Raw genomic sequence first — 20,410 nt, forward strand, 5'->3', positions numbered from 1 at the left:
TTTTTTTTTTTTTTTTTTTTTTTTTTTTTTTTTTTTTTTTTTTTTTTTTTTTTTTTTTTTTTGTAAAAATATTAAAAATCAATAATAATAGTACTAAATTTCTTTAACTAAATATTAAACTGATTTTACACAAATTTGTATTCAGTGTTACATAAATTTCTCCTGAATCGTCTTCTGTTCAGCATTTTCTTACAATATAATACAAAGAACAAATACAATTTCCACCATGTTGGCCTTCATTCATGATGAAAATGATCATTTTTCTGATAATTACTCTCTTTCTTTACAGCGTTGAAGAGATCAATGCCAAGAAAAACATTCAGCAAGTTCATTGCAGCCATCCCAAACAGTGCAAGCGGCAGCTCTACGCCTTTATCAAACTTGGAAGCATCCATGATGAGCTTAGCAGTAATGAGAATGTGAGGTACAAACCTTGCGAAAATGAACGTTAGCCAGTTCAGAGTCCATTCGACTTTCACGATAAAGCTCTCGGCGTCACGAACACCAGCCATCCGTCGCAATCGCCTTACGTGGAGGAAGATAGAATGCAGCTGAAACATCACAATGATTCTTGTTTCAGTTTTGCAGATCAAAAGCTGGAAGTCAAATTTAACATGAAAACTTGATTTGATTCTAAGAATAGATATGATTGGCTTCTAGAGTCCTTCCAAACGTGCAAAGAAACTACAAGCTCGCTCTCTTGCACTTGCTAACTAAGATGACTGTTTTTTACCCCCAAAGAAAGCATGCTCTTTGATTTGAACATTACATATGGGTGTATGTATGTGCATCTCCATATCAATAAATTAATAAAGAAAATTAGTGAGAGGTGGTGTGTAGAGTGACCTTAGTAGGAGAAGTTGTGTAACAGCCCAAGGTTTTAAAACGTGTTTGCTAGGGAGAGGTTTTTACACCCTTATAAATAATGTTTCGTTCCTCTCTCCAACCGATGTAGGATCTTACAATCCACCCCCCTTCGGTGCCCAACGTCCTCTCTGACACTCGTTCCTCTCTCCAAACAATGTGTGGGACCCCTAATCAACCCCCTTTCGGTGCCCAACTTCCTCGCTGACATACTACTCGATGTCTGGCTCTGATACCATTTGTAACAGTCCAAGCCCATCGCTAGCAGATATTATCCTCTTTGGGCTTTCCCTTCCAAGCTTCCCCTCAAGGTTTTAAAACACGTATGCTAGGGAGAGGTTTCCACACTCTTATAAAAAAATACTTCGTTCTCCTCTCCAATCGATGTGGAATCTCACAAATTGTGTAGAAATAGATTCAAAATCGAAGAAATATACAAAGAGAGACTAGTCATGGGAAGTCTACACATGAAGAGAGCTAGTAAGAGAATGGTTAACTAAGACAGAGTGTAAGGTGATAGAAACTGTGTGAAGCGGGAGATCAACGTGAAAACGTGAATGGAAAGAGAAGTTAGGGGGAGAAAGTGCTATAAAAAGAAGTCAGAAAAAGAAAGAAGGTGCCACAATAGAATGAGGACGGTTCAAGCCAACAACACTAGATAAAGTATCTATCTATTACGTTTCTTTGAAAAACGACTTAAATCTGATAAGCTTGCAAAATACTCGGAATTCATGTTTGTGTCTATGTCAAAGTGATTAAGCCCTTCATCGTCGTGATCCATATCAATGAAGGTAACGGAGATGCAAAGACCCAAAAAGAACCACAAACAAAAAGAAAGAAAGCAGCATATTCATAAGGCACATCTTGCAAGAAAAAACTAATGCATACCTCGCAAATGAGAGTGAGAATGAGATAATTGATGGTGACATTCCTATACAAAGCAAGTGTAAAGCAAATGAGGAGAACCAGATGATGAACCAAGATGGCAGGGATCCAGCCACTGTATAATCGGTATTGCAGCATGTCCCACTGATCATATGCAAAATAACCACATGAGAAGCACAAAGCTGCATAAGCCCATGGCCATGTTCCTCCAAACAACTGTGAATGCTCAAACATCCCGTCCAAACCATGACTCAGCCACCGATTCACCAAAATAAACAACACTGCAATTAAATAAAGATGACTTAACTAGATGGCCCAAAGAATAGGATTAACTATTGAAATTCAGAAAATAAAAGCCCTTTGGGTTGGAATAAAGTGGCAACCAAGGCCAACCTAGCAGCCTTTCCCCTAGCAATTAAATAGTTAGTTTACCTTTAGGCTTTCCTCAACCTTCAACAATTCAAAGAATTTGCTAATGAATCAAAGAGAGAATCTCTCTAATCATTCATGAGTTTTTAGACATTTTCTTGGTTGACAAACAACCTTTAATCACATAATAGTCTGGGTTAGAACTGTTTTGTGTAGTGTAGCAAGATGACAATGACCTGTTTGATTTAAACGAGTATTGAGGTTAGAGATCTTCATTATGATTAACAGGTCCTACGGATGGCCCTCTAGACTGATCTGTATCTAAATTTAAAATTTATTTTGTTTAGTTTTTGTCGATTGAATTAATTTTAACTGAATTCGTGTGAGGAAGACAACTTAGTGCATTTTTGTCATGTTCAAAATCACTCCAAATCAAGTATTTAATCATTCAAAATCAATTTAATGTTTGATTTACACTTTCAATCACCATTTTCATATCATTTGAATTGATTTTAAGTTATTTCGGATTGATTTTGGATATAACAAAAGGTAATATTAACTATTTCTAAATCTCAATTAAAATTCAAGAAATTAAGCTTAAAAATTGGGGTTTAGTGTTATAATTTGACCAAAGTAATGCTACAGGATTAAAGAACAAACTCTAAATATTCTTGGTGCTGGAAAAGGACTCCAAAAAAATTCATTTGCGCTTGGTTCATTGTCTCAAACAACCCACTGTAGCACACGCACTGAACCACATCCCGATTTCCAGAAACAACAGCACACTTGCAAACTCTCATTCACCATTAATAACTAATAATTCACACAGCTTACAACACAGAACTTGCAATAACAAAACACGATCAACTCTCAGTCTATCTTATAATGAAAATAAAGTTTATTATTCCATTGCTAAACCTTCAAGCAAGCCAAAGAAGTAACCACCAAACAAAGAATCAAACAGTAAATAAGGAAGGCAGTCGTGTATGACGAAAAACAACAAGTGAAGGTATGAATTCACTCACAGAGAAGTAGAAGGGAAAACAAGCAACAAAGGGTAAAAGAGTAGGCAAAGAACCTGAAGCAGAAGTGATAATAGAGTGAAGGAGAGAGACAGCGGTGTTGACTACGAGAGGTTCCTTAGAAATAAGAAATCGAATGGCCGAATTGGCGGATTGGTAGAACAGAGCTCCGAATACGAGGTAGAGCAGCTCGAAGCGCCTGTCGAACAGAATTTCGAACCAAAGAGAGACTGTCCAAAGCACTAATGTCGCGGAGAAGAAGCTTCCTGCCCTGCTCTCCTCCTTCAACACCGTCCTCCCCGCCATTAATTCGCTATGGAGCTCAATCGCCTGTTCTGTATCTTCTGGTGAAGACGAGAATCGACAGAAACAGAAATGAAGACGGGTACCGGTCCCCACGGTAAACGGTGGCCCGATAACGCTAGCGAATTGAGCGTAAAGCGATTCCGACGGTTGGGCTATTTGTTCGGCCCATTTATTTTCTGACCACTTTTCAAAGATTTAGAGAGTTTAATTAATACAAATTAATCTAATTAATACAATTAAAATTTAGAGCAAAATATTCTCTTACCTTTTTTTGTCATTTATTTTTATATCTAATTATTATTTTTAAACTAATTTATAACAAAAAAGAAAAACAAAATAGTTTTTTAGATGAGCTAGACGATATCTAGATCGGCACAGATGGACGGACCAGATTTGACGGTGACCAAAATTACGTACTCGACAAGTGCACCAATCGAAAGAAACCCACGAAGTTGGAATTGGAAATAGATTAGAGAAATTGAGAAAGAGATAGGATATCTTTGCAATCCGAGCTGGCAGGATGTCGGGGGCCCACTCGGGGAAGATACTCGCTCTCACAAAAAAGAAGCATGTGGATGTGGAGTATGCCACGTGTAATAAAATTGTGCCCACTATTTTCCACGTGGCAGACCTTGGAAGGCCAGCTGAGATCGCGGAGTACAACCGCCTCTTATCGCTAAAATCCCCAAAATGATATCTCTCTCACAAGAATTTTCATTTCGCTCTCTCTCTCTCAGCCCTCTCTCTCCCTCTCTCTCTCTCAGCTTCACAGTTCAAACGCGATGACCGTCGTAGCAACGGCTGCAGCTCTCTCGTTGCCGATCTATATTTCTAAATCTCCGAAGCTCAATTTTAGGAAGGTGCGTGGTTCTTTTCTTTGAACGTCCCTCAATTTGTTTTTGATATCTGGTTGTCGATTGAGAGTCCATTTGGTCATTTCGACGTACATTTTTCTGCTAATTGGTTTCATGGAGCTCAGTTTTCGTAGTACTTTTGATTACCAAACTTGGCTGCTTCCTCTGTTCATACTTGTGAGTTTCTTTAGTTGCTATAGGAGGAGCTTCTAAGTGAGTAATGTGATGGATTAAACGATTTGATCGCTTTCTATAACTAACCATAGGGCAAAATATGTGGATTAACAGATGTTTGATGCATTGTCGTGTTAAAACTGTGATAAACGATTGGCCCTGAGGTTCTAAATTTTCGTTCCACTTTGAATGTTACGGTTTGATATTGTGGAGTGTTGGATTTCAGAGTGTGAAAGGAGGATTTAGAGTGTTTGCTGTGTTTGGAGATGAAGGAGCTATAGAGAGGAAGAGTGGTTGGGAAACGCTATTTGACGTGGAAGATCCAAGGACAAAGGTTCCTCAATGTAAAGGGAAGTTCTTAGATGTTAATCAAGCTCTGGAAGTGGCTAGATATGACATTCAATACTGTGATTGGCGAGCTCGGCAAGATGTTCTTACAATCATGCTTCTCCATGAAAAGGTTCCTCCAATCTCATTCTACTACTTCATTTTCTTGTTCATGCAGTTGGTTGATCTTCCATAAAATTACCTTTAGGTTGATCTTTCTTTTTGAAACATGTTTTGTTCTGAATGTTTGTGGCTTAAATATTGCTTTAGGTTGTGGAAGTTCTAAATCCTCTAGCTCGTGACTATAAATCTATTGGAACAATGAAGAAGGAGCTTGCTGGATTACAGGACGAGTTGGCAGAAGCGCACAGACAGGTATGTAACGCTTCTTGTCAATTCTTATCCTATTTCTACCATTATCATGTTTTGACCACTCATGAACCAACATGAACAGGTTCATATATCTGAAGCACGGGTTGCCACTGCGTTAGATAAACTAGCTTACATGGAAGAATTGGTGCATGATAGGCTGTTACAAGACAGAAACACAGCGGAATTGGATACCCCATCTACCTCGCCTGGTACTTCGACACAATCTCATGATTCTGTGAATAGAAGATCGCCAAAGAAAAGCTTGAACGTATCAGGACCGACCCAACCGTATCATCCCCGCTTGAAGAACTTCTGGTATCCTGTTGCTTTCTCCAGTGATCTGAAAGATGACACAATGGTAGGATAATCCTACATATCAGCTCATCCAATACCTTACGAATTCAACTTACTTTGGGTGTCCTCTTACTAATTCATCATCTATTTTAGGTCCCATTTGATTGTTTTGAAGAACCATGGGTTCTTTTCCGTGGAAAGGATGGCAATCCTGGATGCATACGAAACACTTGTGCACATAGGGCATGCCCTCTTCACCTCGGTTCTGTCAACGACGGACGAGTCCAGTGTCCTTACCATGGTTAGTCTTACTAAAAGGAATATACTCGGGAAACTCAAAAGCCTGGCTTAATAAAAACAGAAATCTCATTAGTTGAAATATCAGGTTGGGAATACTCAACAGACGGAAAATGTGAGAAAATGCCATCAACGCGACTACAAAATGTGAAAATAAAGTCTTTGCCATGTTTCGAAAAAGAAGGAATGATCTGGGTTTGGCCTGGTAATGATCCTCCAGCAGCCAATCTTCCTTCTCTACAACCTCCTCCTGGTTTTCAAATCCATGCTGAGGTAATTTTCATAGCGATTGAGTTGTAAATGATGAATGTGCATGAAGTCTTCTTCAGCTAAACTGTAAGTGCATATGGCAGCTCGTCATTGAAATCCCAGTGGAGCATGGATTACTGCTAGATAACCTTCTGGATCTTGCTCATGCACCTTTTACTCATACTTCCACTTTTGCAAAAGGATGGAGCGTACCCAGGTACAGTTTGGTCAATATCATAACTATGGAACTCAAAGTTATGAGTTAAAAAGGTCTTAAAAACTGATCTTTAATCTCTACTCTATCCAACTCGCAGCTTGGTGAAATTTTTAACCCCTGCATCTGGGCTCCAAGGATACTGGGACCCTTACCCGATCGACATGGAGTTTCGACCACCTTGTATGGTGCTATCTACTATAGGGATCTCCAAGCCAGGAAAGCTAGAAGGTCAAACTACCAGAGAATGCTCAACACATCTTCATCAACTCCATGTGTGCTTGCCTTCAACAAGACAGAAGACAAGACTCCTGTACAGAATGTCACTGGATTTTGCTCCTGTGTTGAAGAATATTCCCTTCATGCACTATCTCTGGAGACATTTTGCAGAACAGGTAAAATTCTCATCACACAATAGTTTTATAGCTATTCATGATCGTATTCTAAAAGAGGGATTCTTTCTTTTTGCTGTTCATGCAGGTGTTGAATGAGGACTTGAGGCTCGTTATTGGTCAGCAAGAAAGAATGCTGAACGGAGCAAATATTTGGAACATGCCAGTTTCTTATGATAAGCTTGGCGTAAGATATAGGCTATGGAGAAATGCAGTAGAGGAAGGAGCAAAACAATTACCCTTCAGCAAATCAAATTGAACGGTATTCAAACTTAGTTAACTTCAAACACTTCTTAGGACCCCATAAACACAAATCCCCATCTTTTTCAAAGCTTAAAATTGCTGGCTGAGACAATACCAACCTACCCTCCATCCCTCCCTTCCTTCAGCTTCCACTTCTGAGAAGATCGCTCTCAATTGGACTTTGCAGAAGCTGTAAGAAGAAAATCATATGAAAGCAGAGAAGAATCCCCACGTAATTTAGAGATTGCTATATCAATTTGATTGGCTTAGCTTTTAAGTGCTTCTGCTTTGCTTTCGGTATGCTTCTCCCGAGCCCCCCACCCCCAAGGGTCATTGTTTTAGGCTTGTAAAAGTATACGAGTATGCTTTGTTGTGTGCATCTTCAACACGAAGAAATTGAACGGTTGATAATAAAGTTTTTTCGTTCTCAATCTTCGATCTCCATACTGATTCCAGCAATTTCTCATTCAAAAGAAGCAGTTTTTCAAGAACAAATTACAGAACCAGACACCATTTTGATTACTAACAGACGAGGCTATATGATATTTCAAATTATTTGAAGCAGAAGTAAACAAGAAGCAGCTATTAAAACTTTTGAAATTTACAAGGAAAAACCACAGAAAGGGCAGAAACTGAAGTCGGGCTCCACTACTTTGTTACATGAACGGCAACGAAGGGTCCTTGAAAGAGCGGCTGGTGGCGTCGATTGATCGGAAATTGGGGGCGGAGAGAACGACCGAGGGAAAAAGAGGTTACAGTTGTTGCAGTGCATCAGTGGCTCTTTTCCCGGCCACCGCCACACCGGAACAAAGAAAAGCTTCAGAACTTTCTCATAGTTAACGAGATCGGCAGGCGAGTTGCAGTTTATGCACCGGCCGGCGGCGGATTTGAGGAGCTGGCGAACTTGTTGCTCTAAACCCCCGACGAAGAAGAAGAACATTTTGTTTCTCTTACAGCGATTTTTGAGAGACAATGGGTTTATTTATTGGGAGGGAAGAGGCGGTTTCATAAGTTCAGGAGAGTCTGGAGGTTTCGGAGGGGTTCCATTCCATCAAACTTGTGCAGCCGGTCGCCCGTTTTAACCCGTTCTTTTACTGTGCACTTCCTTACCTAAAAAATTTAATCTTATGTCTTAAAAAATGGTCAAATAAGATACGTTTCCTTGTGCAGCCGGTCACCCGTTTTAACCCCTTCTTTTACTCATCACTTTCTTCCCCGAAAAACTTAATCCTAATTTTAGAAAAAGTGTCAAATAAAGGAAACGCTTAAAGTTACAGTTCCTTCAAATCTTTTTGAAGTAACACTTCAAAATAAGTATGAGAAGTCTTAATACTTCAAAATTCGCAATCTTTGATCTTAGAATCACGTAAATATTGTCAGATCATATTAAAAATTTAAAATAGGAAAATATTTTATAATAATTGTTTTAATCTCAAAATTTTTACAAAATCGGCCCAGTTTAAAATAACTTTTTTTAAAAAAAAAATGAAATCCTGATAAATCGGACCAGTTATTAGGTGTATTGTTTACCTTATTTTCATCGAACACTAACAAATAGGATCATTTATGATGAGGTAGGATCTAATAGATACCTCAAAATCCTGTGGGTAACAAACGGACTACAAATAGCTGGTTCCTAGCTAGACAGATGCCTAGACCTTGTCTCTGCCGTTCGAAATGGAGGAAGATGATCTGATAAATGACATAGAAAAGAAGCTACAGAACGCACTAGTCTGCAAAATCTTGACATCAAATATGGTGAATGTGGAGGCCTTTCGATCTATAATGGCAAAGATTTGGAATTTCGAAAAAAAATGTAAGGATTGAAAACGTCGAGGGAACATTTACTTAAGCATATTCGGAACTCCCAATGATAAGCAAAGAGTTCTTGAAAATGGCCCTTTGTTCTTTGACAAAAGGCCAGTGATTTTCGAACAACCACCACGAGGAACCTGTAAGTTCACAGACCAATAGAATCTTCAAATGTAAAGAAGTTGTGAGTCTCCAAAGTAGACAAAGGGTGTATTGTCCAGGGGAGAGACCATTCAAAGGCTTCATAGACCTCTCAGGTTAGAGGGAGTTTCGCGATTTATAAGTATGAGGCCTTTGGAAAGTCCACATTTCCTAACATGTTTCGTCCCCTTGAAGTAACTAGTATTTGCTCTGGTTGAACAGAAGCCAAAAATCAACTTTAAATATTTGATAAACTACCTTGGCTATATATATCAGAGTAATGGAAATAAAGACTTGTTCTTAATATTTTGCTTCATCAAGACACAAATGATATGATTCACCTCTGGGCTAGCAATGTATTGGCTTAGGCATTTCTGCTGGAGTGCGCAAAGAGAATTATTCCACCTTCCTGCTCTCTATGTTTATCTCTTCCAGCCACTATCTGGCTATCTGCAAATTTCCCTTGGCCAAAGCTTGTCCAAAAATAAAGATATTGACCCCCTTTTGCCCCATAAAGATGGTTGCCATTCTGGTTGGATTTGCCCCATCAAAATCTTCTCTGACGAGCTTTTATTCAAAACACAGATGAAGATATAGAGTGGCGACCCCAAGGTTTCATCAGCATCCTAATATCATAGTCAACCTTCGTAATGAACTTCTATGTCACATCCTGCTATCTGTTAGATTCTCAGTGTTTCATGGTCAAAGGAGTTTCAAGAACCAGTCCACCTTATTTTCTTGCTCCTCTACATCAGCTAAGTTGAAAACAAACAAAAACTAGTCTGGTTCTTCGTCTTCAGTCAATTCATGTCTTCCTAGTACTCAACAAGCGATAATTATACATTGTATGGTTAGCTTCCTGCAATAAATTGAATAACAAGTTCAATAAGAATTTCAAAATATCTTAACAAATTTTGTTGTTACAACTTCAACGATAGACCAGACAATGGAACCGGGACAGGGTAATAAGCAAAAAATTCAGTAGACCATAGACAGGGAACTACCAGATAGGAGTAGAACAAGTGAGATGTATCATGTGTAGTAGCCATAGCGCTAATGAATTTCAAACTTAAATTTAATTTCTGCTAATAATTGAAGATGCAATCTGTGTAGTATTCATGTGCATCTCATCTACCATTACGATTCTGGTAGATAACAGGTCGTTACCAGCTAGGGTTCAAGAATTTTGCTCAATTAGAAAAAAATGTAGAATCAAATTCAATTCTCAATCAAAATTTGACCATGCCTTCCCGTGGTAAATTCAATTACATCATGTACGATCATTGATACCTGCAAATTCTATCCAATCAGCTCAATGGCATTGCGTAGCGGCACAACGGGCACAAATGACTCGTCTCTAGCCATTTGACGATACACTCTCTGTGGTAAAAATGAGCGCACGGTAATTGCGTAACTTCCATTCCGTTCATCAATTCATCCAAACATATTCTGCATTCTCCGATCAACAACTCTCCATGGACATCAATCTCCAAGTTCTTCAAACCTTCGATAGCCGACGCACACGCCGGCGACGCTTTAAACGCTTGCTCTGATGATTCCCGCAAAACTCGCCCAATTTCCTCGCGTTCATTGTACAGCGAAACGACTAAAACAGACACCGCCAACGGAAATATCCGACGGCCAGCATTAAGAGGATTGCAAACGATATCAGCCGCGACGGACAGAACGTCCGGTACTGCCGCGTCCAAGAAGTCTTGCGCGACGCCAGTGCCGGAGAAAACAGCAATCAGGATACTGGAGCCACTGGCGAGAAAGACATCGCAAGGTATCAAGGACGAAGATAGGGAGGAATTTAGGAGAGTGTGAAATTCTTGAGAGTGATTTGACTGAAGAACATGGCGAAAGCGAAGGTGGAAAAGGAAACAGTCACAGGGAAGCAAGTGAGAATTGGAAATGGCAAAATTAATATCATCTTCACCTTCTTCAGGTTGCCATATCTGGTATTCGTAGAGAGTATCCATGGCCATGGCAGTTCAAGTACGGTCCAGTAGCGTGAAAACCAGAGAGCGGAATGAAGAAGACGAATAACAGAAAAAATTATGAGAAGAGAAGAGAGTGGGAGTTGGGTTATTTAGTTTCGGATACAGAGTGAATTTATAAATATGGAAAAAGGAGGCTGTTGGGATTGGGAAAACAAACAACGCAGCGTTTCAATGGGTCACAAACTCTAGTTTTTATTCATATTATCACTTTACTAAATTACAAATATACCCCTTCCGGAAATTTGTCTAAATTTATTTTTTAATTTTTAAATTTATAATTACCCATTTAAATTTTATATCTGATAGAATCTTTTTAGGAAATTTGAAATCTTGTGATACATTTGTAATTTAAATAAAATTATTATTAGACATAAAATAAATGTAATTTATTATTATTATTGTAAATTACAAATATATACTTTTTGATAATAGTTTCTATTTTTATCTAATATTTTTTAAATTTTAATTTTATGTCTATAGATTTAAAATTTTTAAAAAATAATTAGCTATGGGATGTAATTTGAATTTTATAATTTTAGGTCTAAATTTATAATTTAAAAGTTTAAGAACTAAATATATGGATATATTTGTAAATTAGCTATGGGATAATCCCTCAAACATTTGACCAATGAGGTAATGACACGTGTACTTACGAACATCAACTTAGAAAAAGTAAGCTCCAAACCTAGGTAACACTTAAAAGCGCTATATAATTCAATCTATGAGAGAGCTTTGGGTGGTCCCTATCAAAAAGTACTAGACAGACTAAATAACAAGCGAGATAAAAAAGTTGTTGGCCACATATAAAAGAATATATTGCATGAGGATATCTGAGTTGAGTTAGACTCACTGTTGGGGTAATTAATTAGAATAATTGATAAAATATAATTTCTATCCTATGAAATTTAAGTATAATAATTGATAAGTAGAAATTTATTTTAAAAAATACGACAAATTCAAACTAACTAGTCATTTTGATATTTATAAGATTTAAAAATCTGACACAAATATTCTTTTCGATCTTCCCAATCTCGATGAAAAAAGCAAAAACGTGCGCAACTACATCAAAAACCTCTATTCCTGAAGTAAACTCTAGTCGCTCTCGCTCCGCTCATATACTATTCGAAACCGAGAAAACCATCAAAAGAATCAATGGTATACCGCACTCTTACTCATTTGTGGAGCTGGGCTGAGTTTGTGACGAACCAAATGGGCCTTATTGTATCGTTTCATTGGGCCGTTGGATCCAATATCAGTAACGCTCTAACAATTGGACTGGGTTTTAGGAACTAAATATTGGGCCTGAAATCAGCCCATTTACAAGAGGGAAAAAAATAATAAAAAGCTAGTAATTAGAGAGAGAAAAAAGGAGGGGCATTCCGAGAATCGAACTCGGGACCTCTCGCACCCAAAGCGAGAATCATACCACTAGACCAAATGCCCTTCATATAACATAATACTTAATAAAATTATATAATACCTAAATATTTGAAGCTTCCACTATTTGGCCCATTTATATTTTAGATTATGTTCGTTTTTTTAAATAACTAAAGCAATAAATAAAATAAAATCAGGTGAAAAAAAAATAGACATATTAACTAAATATTATGAGTTTTTTTTTTTTTTCTGATTTTTGTTCGTATGTTATTTTCATAATATGTTATTTTCATAATAAATTATAGAAAAAAATTCAACAAACAAAAAAATAAATGGTTGGTTTGTAACCTAATACTATTTCGAATTAATTTTTACACCATTAAAAACAAAGAAAAAGAAAATGCACTGTTAAAATTAATAAAATATATTAAATCTCACGATTTCAAAATGAAATGTAATATTGAAAACTGATTTTAAAATAGAGTGAATAAATAAATAGAGAAGAAATTAAGAATATATATATAGGAAAAATAATAATAATAATAGTTGGTTGGAAATGATTATAAAGAGGGAGAGTCCGAAATTGTGTCGCCCCATCATATGGGGCATGGCAATTGTAGTACCCTCAAATTGAGAGACCCAGACACTCCATTAATGTTGATTTTACACCCACCACAATTACCTTTCTCTTCAATTTATTTCAGTTGACCTAAAACAATGTATACATTCAATTTTAATTAAATTTTAACTTTGAATAAATACTACAATTTTACATTCAGTTTAAATTTCATTATTTAATATACAAATTATAATTCTTTTTATATATTTTTAAACTTTAAAGTTGATTAATAAATTTGCCACCTTTATATAAATTGGTTGAGCTACATGATTGAGTTAGTACTTTAATATATAAAAATAAATTATAATTTGCATTATTTTTTAACGTTTAAGGTATTTGTAATAACAAATAATTTTTTCTTTTTTCCTAGTTATTTTTTGGCTTATTTTCAGCTTTATCATTTTCATTTTTTAGTTCCAAATTTATATATTTAATTTTTTTATTCTATGTCGGTGGAGTGATGACTCATAGCTCTCTTCATACTAATAAAAAAAATGTTAAATATATTAAATCAAATCATTGGATCCAAAATTTAATAATGATTGACAAGAGGTGGATAACTTTTGAATTATTCTTAGCGTTTTATTTATTTATTTACATATATATATATATAATATATATAGGAGAGTTATTATAATTACATATATAATATATACAATTAAATTCATTGATGGTCTCTTATATCCCTACCTAATTAATTATATAGAAAATGTTAAATTATAAATTTAATCTCGTGAAATAAATTATTTAGAAAACGAAATAAATGAAGGCCATAGTGATTTTATTTTCAATTTTATGTTCTTAAATAATTATTTATTAATACTTCTTATTTTAAATTTTTTTTATTGTGAAAAAAAAAAACTAATATAAAAATTGGTAGATTAGATTATTAAATTTAAAAAACAAGAATGATTTAATTTTCAAATTTTAATCCCTCTATTTCGATTAAAAACATTTTAATCTATAAGTTTTATATTTAGTCCATATAAATTAATTTTTTTTAACATGAAAAATCTTATTGGAGTATTAAATTTTATTTTGCAACATTTCAAACTCTATACTTTTATAAATACAATTATTTTAGACATAATTTACCGAGATACAAAAATTAAAAAATATTCATTTATATATTAGATACAAATATTAAATTATATGAACTATTACTATGTATTAAAAATTTTATGAATTAAATTATACCAAAATAGAATTGTTACATATTCTGTTTAAAAAATTAAATTGCTATTTCAGACTAACTAATAATATGTTGAATTAATTACATTTTAATGGGAATTTTCCATAAATTTTAACGTAACTATCGATATTACTCACCGTCCTCCACCAACAGCTTTATGGTTTGAGCTATTAAATTTTTTTAATATATTTTCTTTTATAAAAACTTATATTATTTTATTAATATTTTTCGTAAAAAAAATATTTTTAATTAATTTAGATAAAGATTAAATATTAATGGAGCAATCACTACTTTTTAAAATTAGTTGAATATATTGATGGTTTGAAATGAATCCGTTATTAATTATAATTAAACGTTAAATCTATACATTTTATTAAAGCACCCCAATAATTATTTAAATGGCTAAATAATCCAAAATTAAATATTTATTTGTTTAATCGATGGATTATAATTGATGCGTATTTAGTTTCTAAAGTTTAATTTTTTAAATATTATATTATTTATATATGATATTAATATAATCTATCTTAATTTTATTAGATAAAATATTATATGTTTTTATGTAAAAAACATTTAAAATAATTGACTGTAGCTCTAATTTATTTTTCGATAATTTAACTCTAATAACTTTAAAGTTAAACGTGTTATACTTGATGCATCTGGTGTTGGTTTATGAGTATTATTTTTAATCATAGAAACTTCCACACAAGTAAATACCACGGTAATGTTAGAAGAGATGATGAGAAATACTAAAACCAAAAAGTATCATAAGTACCCAAGTCCATCGCTAGTAAATATTATTCGCTTTGATCCATTACATATTGCCGTCAGCTTCACGGTTTTAAAACGCGTCTATTAAGGAGAGGGTCTATGTCTACTCCAACCAATGTCTCGTATCGTCAGGGACTAGCTCTGATATTATTTGTAACAGTCTAAACGAACCGCTAGCAAATATTGTTCGTTTTAACCTGTTACATATCAATGTCAGCCTCACAAATTTAAAAACGCATCTATCATAGAGAGGTTTTCACATATATATAATGAATGTTTCGTTCCAGTCGTCAACCGAGGTGGGATTTTACAACGAGTCTAAATTTAAAATTATAAACATGAAGCGTTACGTAAAGTTTGAAATATAATAATATGTAGACGATTATTTTGACTACCCAAAGTTTGAATTAAATAAAAACATATTCGAAAAATGAATAAATAGGTAGTTGAATGGTGAGGATGGCTTTGATTTGAAGAAAAAAATAATAATAATAATAATAATAATAATAAAGTATTAAAAATGAAGAGGCCAAAGGATAAATTATCCATGCATTTGATTTGATTGGGACAGATGTATATTAATCAAAGAAGTTGAATTGATTGGAGGATTAATTCATATGAGAACAAATTTGTAAAATAATGGGTCCAAAAGCAACAACAAACCTTTGTGTCATTGATGATACCATTTTGGACTCTAATCATATTCATTGAATCATTTCTTCCCCACTTATAATTGATCATTTTTTTATATATTTTTTATAACATAATTTTTTTTTCTTAATAGATAAATAAATAAGAAAATATACATACATATATATATATATATGATAGGTATTAGATATTTTAGATGAAATTTTAATCCTTATCTTATTTTAATGAGCATTTTAATGTTATCTATCTGTTAAGAAAAATAAAATATTCCCTTTGATTGGACGTTAATAATTTTCAATGGATTTACAAAGATAAGACCAAATTAAATGTTGAATTACGAAATTGCCATTGGATGGAATTAAGTGAAAAATACTTATTGTTTTTGTCAAATTCTCATATATTCATTTATTCTATTAAAAAAATTAAGAAAATTATTTTAAAAGACTCGAAAATAATTAAAACATATTAATTATTAAATTCTTTAAACAAAAATTAGATTAAATGTGTTTCTTAATTAAGCATAATTAGTAAAAGGGTTTAGCATTTTATAGTATTAATTATGCATCAAATCCCCAAATAATTATTTTTTTGAAAAACGACAAAAAAGGAAGCTCGAAAAAAACATTTCAAACTCACCATTTTAATTATTTAAAATAAATAAATAAATAAGAAGAAGTTTTAGTGTGACAATGAGCTATTTAAGATCTAATAAAAAAAATTAAAAGAAAATTGATATCTAACATACCAACCCCTCTCCCAGCTGTAAAATTCCAAAATGGCCCCTTGCCTTTCTAATCCAATTCTTTTTTTTCCTTAAAAGACTAAATTAATAATAAAATAAATATATCCATATGATTTAGTTTTACCTGAGTACAATTTTTACCGTTTGACCAGGAACATAGTGGAAAAGTTAAAAGGTAGCCAAACATTTTTAAACTGTGAGGGTAATAATGCAAAGTTTTGGCAGATTGTCAATTTTATATTTTATAAATAATATATTTTTAATTAATTATTATAACACAATTTAACATAGGTCAACTTTAATTAAAATATATTATAGTAGGCGGACATTTTATTCAAAAGTTAACATAATTTGTGGCGGTAAAAAACATACTTTTCTATACAAGTAATTGAAGGATTATTTTTCATTTAAAAATTACACAATTTAAAAAAGAGGTGGGCCTGTATTGGTAAATGGTAGGCCCACATTGGCTTTGTAGTACAAAGGCGATGGTTATTTTTTAAAATTTTATTGTTATTATTTAAAATTAAAGAAAGTAAAAATCGGTACGGGCAGTTATGTTTAAAAAAATAATATTTTTAAGAATATATATTTTTTGTTGAACAAATTAAAAGTGTAAAATTTAAGTATGATTAAGTGGATAGTTTTGCCAAAATTCCTTTGTATTAAAGAAAAATATAAAGTCGATGCATTTAATAATTTATTTTCTGTGATGTGACAAGTGGTTTTATTTGTTTTGAGTTTAATTAAGTCACATGTCCGGTTTAAACCGTTGAGTCAAAATCTTCGAAAATAATTATTGATATTTATTTTTAGTAAATTTCAACTCTAAATTTTTAATTAGAATTAATGAATGTAATAATTGATAATACAAAAAAGTGTCATACTCATTTATGTTTCTACAAGCTAACTCATAGAATTATGGGTCAAGGGTATGCAAGATATAGATCTCTTAACAAAGCCACCTCGGTCCCAAGACTAAGTTGGTTCATGTATTGTCATTTCAAGTTCGAGTTCCTTTCAAACTTGAGTTTCAATGATATCGAACCTATTTTAAGTTCAAAATTACCCATATAAATAAAAATAAAAAATTTATAATTGAATCCATATAAAAAAAATAAAAGTTAATTATATTCTCTATTTATATAGAATTGCTTTCATAGAAGGTTATTTTTAAAAGTATATAATCTATCCTCGTCTTAAAAATTAATATGAAAATTATGTATAAAGATCAAATAAAACAATCAAATCAAAATCGCGTGATATAAGAAATAAAAAATAAAAAAATTATCCACCACAATTAATTGACGTGTACTTTGTAATATATTTCAATTTTGTTTCTGTACTATATAAACATTTATTTTTATTAATATTAACGGATATATTTTTGTAAATATTGACTTTCGTACAATAATGTTAATGTAGACTAACAAGATATCAACTTCATAAAAGATAGCAAGCTGAATTGAATAGTCAAAACCTATGCCCAATTTAATTTTAAAAAAATGATAATAAATGTAAAAATACAAAACAAAGTATATAATTTTATTATCAACTTTTTTTTTGGAAGATAAAGATAGAAACTTTAAACAAATGAGATATACAATCATACGGTGATGACTAGATTCGAAAATTGGGACCTGAATAGTATCGGTTGGATAATGAAAGTCTTAGATCGTCTAATTTAGAAAATGATCATGAATTTATAAACAAAGAATACTCTGTTCTTTGACATGAGACTTTTTGGGAAACACGAAACAAAGCTATGAGGGCGAATGCTTAAAATGAACAATATCATACCAATGTGGAGAGATGTGTTCGTACCAAACTTGTGCATGTCCAAATTTCTATGTTTGGAATCGTGTATGAATAACGGAGAATTAAAATAATATTATAATTTTTGAAAAAAATATTTAATTATATATATATATATATAATTGAAGGTAAAATAAAATATATTGTAAAAAAGAAAAAGGTGGAGTGTGTAGCCGTCTCACTGAAATGAAAGTGGTGGTCCTATCAGCTTCGATTCGACGCCCTCTCTCACCTCTGTAACACATCATATTCTACCACGTGCACCAAATTCGCCTTCTCCTTTTCTCTAACCTCTTTCCCACTCCCACGTGCTTAAAATCCTCCCTCTTTCTCCCTCGCTTCTCCCCACCGTCCTCCCTCCCTCTTCTACTTTTCCCTCTTTCTCTGCTTCTTCTTCCATTTCTCCTCCGCCGGAATCTCTCGCTCTTTCTCTCCTCCTCTCCATCCGTCGATTAGTTTCTGTGATCGTCACAATGTTCTCTCCTGCAAGACTTTGCTTAATTTTCTTCATCGCGATTCAGAGCTTCTCAGTCTGTTTAATCGACGCGATATTCTCGCCAGTCGGCGGTGATCATGGCGGCTCTTCTCTAATAGGCGCCGGATGCGGCTTACAAACGGTGCGGAATTCTAATTCGCTGAAGAATCAGAGTGTTGGAACGTTGATGACTCGATTGGAATCTCAGAACTGCGAGGTCTGGACGGAGGCCTGCTCTGAGGCGATCCTGAGTTTGGCGAAGCGGCCGGAGGTTGTTGATTGGTTGAAGAAGGTGAGAAGGATAATCCACGAGAATCCGGAGCTTGCGTTCGAAGAATTCGAAACTAGTCAGTTGGTTCGCGATGAGTTGGACCGGATGGATATTAGTTATGAGTATCCGTTGGCTCAGACTGGCATTCGTGCTTGGATCGGGACTGGCGGACCGCCTTTTGTTGCTCTTAGGGCCGATATGGATGCTCTTCCAATCCAGGTTCTTCTACAAAATCGGTTATCGCGATTATGATTGATTATATGCTTTTGATTACTTTTCGTTTTCTTTTCCACTTGCTTTCACATTTACGACTGATTGATTGCCTTGATGTTTCTCTCTGCCCTGATATTGAAAACAACATGACCGAAAACGAGAAAAAGAGGAAGAAAACAGAGATTAGAATTTGGAGAAAAGAAAAGAAAAGAAACTCTGTTATTAAAACTATTTCTGGAAATAGGTTCGCGCAATAGTTTTTTCTGTCAAAATTCAGATTGAACTTGTTTTCAAATATTCCATAACTGAATTTCCACCATCTCGCTTCTTCGTTTTACATCTTCTTACACAACAATTTTTCCAGAAAAGTGAAAAAGGATATCATGTTTTTACTTCTACGCTAATTCTCAGATTATGTTAAAAATATATCGTTAAATGCCTTTTCGTCAATTTTCTTTTGCCTTCGAATTAGATTTTAAAAACTATAATAATTCTCGAAAACTCATGGAGTTTTTTTCTTTTACTAATATGGCGTCAGTTACTGTCTCAAGGCAAATAATAGTGGTACTGTAATTTTTGGATTTATGTTTCACAGTCGCTCACTTTACTATTTTTGTCACGTGTTTAAATCTCTTATTTAATATACATAAATTGGTCTAAGTTCTAGAAAAAGAATAAGAGCTTTAAATGAAATGGTTTACAAATATGGTATTTTAATTCTTCTTTAGAATAAAGTCAGCCCAATGCTTATCCCCATGAATTTTCCGGATAAAGGATAAGTGCAAGTGGTGGGGATGGCATCTGTCGTATCTTCTCACAGGTTGATGTTGTAGTAGTGGGACATAATATCTATAAAATCTTCTTGGAATACTTACGCTTTTGTAGCAATTGAGTTGTACACAATCAAAATTAACCACGTGAAAGCACTCAATGGAAACCTTCTCATAATATCTGATGATGTAGATTCAAAATTCTTGATATCTTTACGATCAAATATGAATTTGAGATATTGAGATAATTTATCCAACTTCACACACTAAACATTGCGTTTAAATATTAAATTTGATCTCTAAATTTTGATGTTTGTTGTTACTTTCATTAGAACCCTTGAATTTGTAGTGTTTTATTTTACTTGGTTTCTAAACTTTTTTTTTTATAAATTATTTTAGTCCTCGGGTTAATCTTTGGTTAAGTTGAGTGGTGATAAGATCAATTTCTAGATGATATTGTTTATGAGATTTGGAAAGTGTAAGATGGCATTAAAGAATGAGCATAAAAACATGGTGCAGGAAGCTGTGGAATGGGAGCATAAAAGCAGAGTCCCAGGCAAGATGCATGCTTGTGGCCATGATGCTCACGTTACAATGCTCCTTGGTGCTGCCAAGATTTTGAAGGATCGTGAACATCTCTTGAAGGTTTGCCCTTCACACCCCCTTCTTTTTTTTTTTTTTTTTTTTTTTTTTTTT

General features: G+C 33.8%; 5 protein-coding genes and 1 non-coding gene across 6 annotated transcripts in view; 2 read left to right on the forward strand and 4 right to left on the reverse strand.

The window, feature by feature from the left end:
* Positions 1 to 85: 85 nt before the first annotated feature.
* Positions 86 to 3,530, reverse strand: LOC111489133 (TLC domain-containing protein 2). Its single transcript, XM_023137185.1, has 3 exons — positions 3,197 to 3,530; positions 1,753 to 2,030; positions 86 to 551 (listed from the first exon to the last, which is right to left on the reverse strand). The coding sequence occupies exons 1-3, from the start codon at positions 3,444 to 3,446 to the stop codon at positions 237 to 239; spliced, it is 843 nt and encodes a 280-aa protein (XP_022992953.1). The 5' UTR covers positions 3,447 to 3,530; the 3' UTR covers positions 86 to 236.
* Positions 3,531 to 4,145: 615 nt separating this feature from the next.
* On the forward strand, positions 4,146 to 7,293 carry LOC111489155 (chlorophyllide a oxygenase, chloroplastic-like). The gene is made up of 9 exons (XM_023137227.1): positions 4,146 to 4,306; positions 4,701 to 4,934; positions 5,072 to 5,176; positions 5,256 to 5,531; positions 5,621 to 5,768; positions 5,853 to 6,037; positions 6,118 to 6,230; positions 6,328 to 6,622; positions 6,708 to 7,293. The coding sequence occupies exons 1-9, from the start codon at positions 4,229 to 4,231 to the stop codon at positions 6,876 to 6,878; spliced, it is 1,605 nt and encodes a 534-aa protein (XP_022992995.1). The 5' UTR covers positions 4,146 to 4,228; the 3' UTR covers positions 6,879 to 7,293.
* Positions 7,294 to 7,304: 11 nt separating this feature from the next.
* LOC111489157 lies at positions 7,305 to 7,919 on the reverse strand. Its single transcript, XM_023137229.1, has one exon. The coding sequence runs from the start codon at positions 7,800 to 7,802 to the stop codon at positions 7,464 to 7,466; it is 339 nt and encodes a 112-aa protein (XP_022992997.1). The 5' UTR covers positions 7,803 to 7,919; the 3' UTR covers positions 7,305 to 7,463.
* Positions 7,920 to 8,954: 1,035 nt separating this feature from the next.
* Positions 8,955 to 10,955, reverse strand: LOC111489156. Its single transcript, XM_023137228.1, has 2 exons — positions 10,106 to 10,955; positions 8,955 to 9,674 (listed from the first exon to the last, which is right to left on the reverse strand). Exon 1 carries the CDS (start codon positions 10,801 to 10,803, stop codon positions 10,123 to 10,125), a length of 681 nt encoding a protein of 226 aa, XP_022992996.1. The 5' UTR covers positions 10,804 to 10,955; the 3' UTR covers positions 8,955 to 9,674; positions 10,106 to 10,122.
* A 1,234-nt stretch (positions 10,956 to 12,189) lies between these two features.
* Positions 12,190 to 12,261, reverse strand: TRNAP-UGG. The gene has a single exon. It is a non-coding gene; the product is annotated as a tRNA-Pro (tRNA).
* A 6,000-nt stretch (positions 12,262 to 18,261) lies between these two features.
* Positions 18,262 to 20,410, forward strand: part of LOC111489479 (IAA-amino acid hydrolase ILR1-like 6) — a 4,847-nt gene continuing 2,698 nt past the window's right edge. Inside the window, exons 1-2 of the mRNA XM_023137718.1 lie at positions 18,262 to 18,950; positions 20,234 to 20,359. Coding sequence (XP_022993486.1) covers positions 18,459 to 18,950; positions 20,234 to 20,359 — 618 coding nt within the window. The 5' untranslated portion in view covers positions 18,262 to 18,458. The remainder of the gene's footprint in view (positions 18,951 to 20,233; positions 20,360 to 20,410) is intronic.

Source organism: Cucurbita maxima, unplaced genomic scaffold, assembly GCF_002738345.1.
Source record: "Cucurbita maxima cultivar Rimu unplaced genomic scaffold, Cmax_1.0 Cma_Scf00014, whole genome shotgun sequence".
NCBI lineage: Eukaryota > Viridiplantae > Streptophyta > Magnoliopsida > Cucurbitales > Cucurbitaceae > Cucurbita > Cucurbita maxima.

What these genes read in the sequence shown, in the direction of transcription:
- LOC111489133 (XM_023137185.1), bottom strand. Translation starts at nt 3,446, where the DNA reads ATGGCGGGGAGGACGGTGTTGAAGGAGGAGAGCAGGGCAGGAAGCTTC. An exon ending in TATTATCACTTCTGCTTCAG is followed by an intron (nt 2,031 to 3,196) that starts GTTCTTTGCCTA and finishes ATTTAATTGCAG; the next exon opens with TGTTGTTTATTTTGGTGAAT. An exon ending in TTCTCACTCTCATTTGCGAG is followed by an intron (nt 552 to 1,752) that starts GTATGCATTAGT and finishes GTGATGTTTCAG; the next exon opens with CTGCATTCTATCTTCCTCCA.
- LOC111489155 (XM_023137227.1), top strand. Translation starts at nt 4,229, where the DNA reads ATGACCGTCGTAGCAACGGCTGCAGCTCTCTCGTTGCCGATCTATATT. An exon ending in CGAAGCTCAATTTTAGGAAG is followed by an intron (nt 4,307 to 4,700) that starts GTGCGTGGTTCT and finishes GTTGGATTTCAG; the next exon opens with AGTGTGAAAGGAGGATTTAG. An exon ending in TGGCAGAAGCGCACAGACAG is followed by an intron (nt 5,177 to 5,255) that starts GTATGTAACGCT and finishes CAACATGAACAG; the next exon opens with GTTCATATATCTGAAGCACG.
- LOC111489157 (XM_023137229.1), bottom strand. Translation starts at nt 7,802, where the DNA reads ATGTTCTTCTTCTTCGTCGGGGGTTTAGAGCAACAAGTTCGCCAGCTC.
- LOC111489156 (XM_023137228.1), bottom strand. Translation starts at nt 10,803, where the DNA reads ATGGCCATGGATACTCTCTACGAATACCAGATATGGCAACCTGAAGAA.